The following is a 6,163-nucleotide window of genomic DNA, read 5'->3' on the forward strand; positions in this document are numbered from 1 at the left end:
CTTCCGGCTTTTTTCTTTTTGCTTATGTGGTGCTGAGGAATCGAACCCAGGGCCTCAGGCATGCAAGGCAAGCGCTCTACCGCTGAGCCACCTTCCCAGCCCTTAGAATGCATATCTTTATCTGGCTTTCCTCCCATTTCCCCTGGTTCACTCCATCACCATGTCCTGATGGCGTCCAGTCCGGTTCCTTGCAAGGAGATGGAGGTCTTCTCCCATACCGTGTACCCTCATGGTCACTCTCTCTGCCCCTATTTCTGTCCCCTTTCCCACAGGGCTCCTTGAGGGGGGGGCAATGCTGAACCCCACTTTCCACCAACCCTGTCTTCTCCCAACAATACAAGGACAAGCTAAGATAAATAATTCTTCTTTATTTCAGTCAGCAGAGGCCAAGGGGCCCAGGCGATAGACAAGAGCTAGTCTGGTCTGGGAAGGGATTGCATGTGTTTGTGTGTCTGGTTGTCTGTCTGTCTGTCTGTCCACAGTCGTGATAAAGAGTTTGACTGAGGAAATGAGACAGAATCCCTGGATGCTCTAGGCTTCATTTAGTTGTTTATTTTTTTGGTGCCAGTCCTGGGGCTTGAACTCAGGGCCTGGGTGCTGTCTCATAACTTTTTCACTCAAGGCTCTACCACTTGAGCTACAGCTCTGCTTCCGGTTTTCTGGTGATTCCTGGGAGATAAGAGTCTCACAGACCTTCCTGCCTGGGCTGGCTAGGAACCGTGATCCTCAGATCTCGGCCTCCTGAGTAGCTGGGATGACAGGCGTGAGCCACCGCTTCCAGTGCCCTGCTCCATGCTGCCCCCACCCCCCACCCCCAGGCTGGCGGCCACATCACTGTGTCACGCAGCTCCTGCGCTGCCCTGGCAACCGGAAGTCACCACGGTGGAAGTATTCCCAGCATGGGAATTGGCCAACATGAGTCTGTGGGTGAGACCAAGATGGTGACTGTGTGTAGCTGGGCGGTGTGCAAGGCCCTGGTGACAAATCTCTCCAGCCAACCACCCTCGTGACCACAGTGAGGCTGACTCAGTTTCCCTTCTTCAACTCTCCAAATCCTGGAATCCCACGTCCTTTTGTCCTCTCTAGTCAAAGCAGACATATCCAGCACTTTCGCCTGAATATCAGGCAAATGAGCTCTTCCAAGCATGGGGGGGGGGGCCCACCACAAGTCTCCAGGTCATTGTCTTTAGGATTGTCTGTGTGAGGTCTGTGGCTTGTGTGGGTTTTCTGGAAGGTTCTGCTGGGTTTTCAACTCCTCCAGGTTGCTGAGGTCTTGGTAGAGTTTTTTTTTGGGGGGGGGCTGATGTGAAAGGAGGAGGGGGCTCCTCGGTGATCTCTGCTGGCTGAGCTTCCTGTGGAGCCCCCTGTCCCGCCCCCTCCGCCCCCCTCAGGGCCAGCTATGAGTCCCTTCCATTCCAACCAACGCTTCGATTTCCTTCACACCATAAAAGCTCCGAAGTAGGAGTGGACGCCATCGTAGAGCTGGGCCAGGCGCTCACTGGGGACCCGCACGACCACCTCCTCCCCAGCCTCCAGGTGCACCACGCCGCCCACGAAGCTGCTGTCCCACCACACGCGGAAGCCGGGGGAGCGGGCGCAGGGGGACCGGCGGCTGACCAGCAGCTCCAGCTCCCTGGGGTAGCGGGGTGTGCGCTTGTAGAGGCCGTGGGTGATGGGGAGGCCGCTGGCCAGCCCCTGGGGGCAGCCCATGCCCCGCAGCTGCACCTTGGAGTAGACGTAATAGTAGCCGGCCTTGGGGGTCATCAGGGCCCCATTGTGGTAGCTGAGACCTCTCAGAAAGGCCAGGCCCAGCTGGGCCTCCCACAGCAGTGGGCCGCCGCTACCCGTCAAGCTGGTGTTGGCTCCTGGGTAGGAAAGAGAGAAATAAAGGAGGAGCTGATGGGTACATGTGCCATTCGTGTGTGTGTGTGTGTGTGTGTGTGTGTGCCAGTCCTAGGGTTTGAACTCATGGCTTGAGTACTGTCCCTGAGCTTTTTTTTTTTTCTTTTTGTCAGTCATGGAGCTTGAACTCAGGGTCCGGGCACTGTCCCTGAGCTCTTCTGCTCAAGGCTACAACTTTACTACTTTGAACCACAGCTCCACTTCCAGCTTTTTGCTGGTTCATTGGAGATAAGAGTCTCGTGGATTTTCCTTCCCAGGCTGGCTTCAAACCACAAGCCTCAGATCTCAGCCTCTTGAGTAGCTGGGATTACAGGTGTGTGCACCCTGTGAAAGAGCTCTTATGAGTCTCTTATGTCAGTATGGGACATTGTAGTCATTCGTTGCTCCATGGAAATTCAGCCATGGTAGGCGGGGGAGCACAGGAGTGTATGCGGGTTCAGCTGACCATGGCTTCGGGCATTCTCTGAAGTCTCAGAGGTGTGCTCCCGGCCTGTTCCCTTCAGAGCCCCCAGTCTGCATTCTGGGAACTCTGGGAATAAACACTGCAAGGAATGAATGGATGGATAAATGAATGCCCGCCTTCGTGAGCCTCCCAGGACGCCCTGGCGCTGCCCCTCCTCACCTGTAAGATGTGCGGCTGGCTTGGCCAGGTGGGATCTTTGCTCTGTGGAGAGAGTATCAAAGGTGAGAAGCAGCCAGCAAAGGTAAAGGTCAGCCTCCTAAGGGGTTATCACTGCCATCTTGGTATCCTGGGGAGTAGGGTGAGGGTCAAGCCCACCCCTTCCGGAGTGACCCAAACTTCTGCTTCTCAGGCATGGGGGAGGGGCACCTATAGGTTGTGCAAATTACGTTGAGCAATGGGGGCTGGCATGGGAACCATCCCTCTCTTTTCTGGGGTGCAGGACTCACTCACCTCGCACCAGCTTCTCCCAGGAGCCTGGATCTCCATCCTGCAATGCAAGAAACAATCCACAGTGAGGCCACACCCAGGCCCCAGGCAGACACAGGAGGTATGACAAAGCCAGACTGGGCCCACAGACACAGACGCAGGACCATGTGTGCACACAAGCATGCACACATGCATGCACATATGCATGCATGCACACCACCCATTAGCCCTGCAGGCATTTTGTCTTCTGTAAGTAGAATTGCAAGCAGCACCTGCCTGGGATCTCATGAAGGCTGTGTCTAAACCCTGTGTCAGCACATGGCTCAGAACAGACACCATGAAGGTGTTTCTTCAACAAATACTGAGGCTGAAATCCAGAGAACTGCAGCAGTTCTGCAGCTTGGGCAGAAAAGTCTGGGTGACCAGCAAAAGGCTGGCTGGAGGCATGGCTCAAGTGGTAGAGTGCCACAAGTTGAGCACATTCAAAGGATTTGAGTACAAAGCTTAGGTATGGCCAAAATAAAAAATCCCTCTTCAAACAACAACACACAAACAACAGAAAACAAATTGATTGCCTCCTATCTGAACTGTCCTAGATTTGGGAGTAGAACTGTGGTTCAAGTGGTTGAGCATCAGACTTGAGCAAAATTAAAAAAAAAGCAGCTCAGGGAACAGTGCCCAGGCCCTGTGCACACACAGTGCACAGATGTCCGATGACTGGACACAGGGACAGTGACCTGGAGGTGGGCATTTAATGACACTTTTTTTTGTCGGTCGTGGGGCTTGAACTCTGGGCCTGGGCACTGTCCCTCAGCTCTTCAGCTCAAAGCTAGCGCTCTACCACTCAAGCCACAGCGCCACTTCTGCTTTTTCTGCGTATGTGGTGCTGAGGAATCACACCCAGGCCCTCGTGCATGCAAGGCAAGCGCTCTACCACTGAGCCACCTTCCCAGCCCCAATGACACACTTCTAAGGCACGTGTGCCCATTTGCAAGGCACAAGTGGTCACATGGATCCATTGGTCGATAGTGCGAGACCTGGAGGCCACGCATGGAACACCAGCACATGCATGTGTACAGGTGTGTTCCCATCCACAGGAATGGAGGCCCCGGGGCTCAGGCCAGCCGCCCACGTCCACGTGGACATGTGACCGCTGCATCCCGACACAAGGAGACAGGACATGGAGACTCAGAGACTCAGAGTGCAGAGCAAGGCCACACGAGCAGGGGCTGGGCACAGTGACCCGGAGCAAGACCCATCCATGGCTAATTGGAAACAGCCTAGAGTGATCACTACCAACAGTTACTCAGAAAGCCGGAAGAGGCGATGAGCTGGGCGCCGATAGCTCACACCTGTCACCCCAGCTACTCAGGAGGCTGAGATCTGAGGATCGCCGTTCAAAGCCAGCCAGGAAAGTCTGTGAGACTCTTATCTCCAAATTAAGCATCTAAAAGCTAGATTGGAGCTGTGGCTCAGGTGGTAGAGCATGAGCCTTGAGAAAAATAAACCTCAGAGACAGAACCCAGGCCCCCAGTTTAAGCCCCATCTCTCTCTCTCACACACACACACACACACACACACACCAATGGCAGGAGCAAGGACACGTCAGAATGTCACTTCTGATTGGTTGGACCCTTGCTTTGTCCAGCCATTGCAGGGCACCCCACACTCCCCGTGTATTATGTATTTACTATTCTACAGTGATTCCCATTTTACAGGGGAAAACTGAGGTAGGTGCATTAACAGCCCTGGCCACACCTAGGGACAAACAGGAACACGAGAGCTCTTTCCCCCATCCCCCCACCTCCCTCCCCGCCCCCCCAGGCCCCACTCACCGGCAGGTGGCTGACCACTTCTGCCAGGTGCCGGTGCAGCTGCAGTACAAACCAGCCTTGGACTGCCAGCCCGGCGCCCAGGAGCAGCATCAGCAGCGCCAGGCACCCCTGGGCAGCGCTGCAGCGCCGTCTCCCCGTGCCGTGTCCCAGCCTCCTGAATGGGATGTCTGTCTGTCCATCTATCACAAACACGGAGGGCTGCGGGATCGACTCTTCCATGCCAGGCAGCGAATGCCCCAGGCTGGGTTAGGGCAGGGCAGACTCGCCTGAGCACACGGAGGAAACCACAATTGCCCAATGATCTGAACCCCTGCCTGAAGCTCGGCCTGCAGCCTGCTTTAGAGCAGGGGTTTGGCCCCTCCCCTGTCCCCACGCACCCTCCCCTTCTTCCTGTGCTCCCCACCCGGCCCCTGTCTAGCTCACCACTCCGTTATCTCACACTTTCCAATATGTTGATGTGACTCAAGTGGGGATCCCACGGGGCTCCCCCCCAGCCCCTTCCCCCCAGCCCCTCCGGCTTTCTCTGCTCAGCCGCTCAGTACCCTTGTTTGCCAGGATGACTTATTCCCTTCTTTATTTTTGTGCAATCCTGGAGCTTGAACTCAGGGCCCAGATGCTGACCCTAAGCTTTGTTTGCTCAAGGCTTGTGCTCTACCACCTGAGCCACAGTGCCACTTCAGGCTTTTTAGTGGCTCTTTGGAGATCAGAGTCTGATGGACTTTTCTTAACCAAGCTGGCTTTGAATCAGGATCCTCAGATCTCAGCCTCCTGAGTAGTAGGACTACCATTGTGAGCCCTTGGTGCCCAGCCAGAGTTATTTTGTGAGGTGCTGGTGTGGGCTGTGCGCTGTTCTAGGTTGGGCACACAGCAGAGAACATGAGCCCAGATCCCTGCGCCCATGAGCTTCGCTGGGTCGGAAGGGCTGGTGAGGTAACATTGGGAGTGGGTTCCCAGGTTACAGATGAGGTGGGAAATGTGCCAGGAGGCTTGGGACCACGCGCATGCACACATGTGTGCACCCATGTGCACACAGATCTTGCTGTGTGGTGTATGTGGCTGTGTGCACACACACGTGTGTGTGCAGGGCGCATGCATATCATCCTTGTATGAGTTTTGTAAGCATCTAAGTCAGTCAGCCCTGATCATCAGCTAGTGAAAAATATCCCAGTGACTTCCTGCTGAGATCACCACACTGGCACATTAACTCCTGGGGGCTGAAGCCCATCCTTGCTTTGTCTGTGTGTGTGTGTGTGTGTGTGTGTGTGAGTGTGAGTGTGTATGTGCACATGCACGCATATGCCGGTACTGGGGTTTAAACTCAGGGCCTGGACTCTCTCACTTAACTTTTTCACTGGAGGCTGATGCTCTGCCGCTTGAGCCACACCTCCAGGCTGGCTTTTTGGTGATTGACGGGAGATAAGAGTGTGATAGGCTTCCCTGCCCCAGCTGGCATTACATTGCGATTCTCCTGCGTAGGTGGGATTATAGGTGTGAGCCCTGGGCTCCTCCTGGCTCTCTCTCTTTCCTTTATTTCCCC

At 55.1% G+C, this 6,163-nt stretch overlaps 1 protein-coding gene across 2 annotated transcripts; it reads right to left on the bottom strand.

Moving 5' to 3' along the window:
* Positions 1 to 1,163: 1,163 nt before the first annotated feature.
* On the bottom strand, positions 1,164 to 4,920 carry Tnfsf14 (tumor necrosis factor (ligand) superfamily, member 14). Of its 2 annotated transcripts, XM_013022771.1 has the most exons (5): positions 4,746 to 4,920; positions 4,539 to 4,549; positions 2,816 to 2,852; positions 2,525 to 2,566; positions 1,164 to 1,865 (listed from the first exon to the last, which is right to left on the bottom strand). In XM_013022771.1, the coding sequence occupies exons 1-5, from the start codon at positions 4,843 to 4,845 to the stop codon at positions 1,438 to 1,440; spliced, it is 618 nt and encodes a 205-aa protein (XP_012878225.1). In that variant the 5' UTR covers positions 4,846 to 4,920; the 3' UTR covers positions 1,164 to 1,437. The 2 variants fall into 2 exon arrangements, with proteins under 2 accessions (XP_012878225.1, XP_012878224.1); XM_013022770.1 differs by lacking the exon at positions 4,539 to 4,549 and having other exon boundaries at positions 4,627 to 4,920.
* Between the last annotated feature and the right edge of the window lie 1,243 nt (positions 4,921 to 6,163).

The sequence above is a fragment of the Dipodomys ordii genome, unplaced genomic scaffold (genome assembly GCF_000151885.1).
Source record: "Dipodomys ordii isolate 6190 unplaced genomic scaffold, Dord_2.0 Scaffold64, whole genome shotgun sequence".
Taxonomy (NCBI): domain Eukaryota; kingdom Metazoa; phylum Chordata; class Mammalia; order Rodentia; family Heteromyidae; genus Dipodomys; species Dipodomys ordii.

Excerpts from the sequence above, each read along its gene's own strand:
- Tnfsf14 (XM_013022770.1), bottom strand. The coding sequence starts at position 4,845 with ATGGAAGAGTCGATCCCGCAGCCCTCCGTGTTTGTGATAGATGGACAG. Across the intron at positions 2,853-4,626 it reads AAGTGGTCAGCCACCTGCCG|GATGGAGATCCAGGCTCCTG; the intron begins GTGAGTGGGGCC and ends CTTGCATTGCAG. Across the intron at positions 1,866-2,524 it reads GCCAGCCGCACATCTTACAG|GAGCCAACACCAGCTTGACG; the intron begins GTGAGGAGGGGC and ends TTTCCTACCCAG.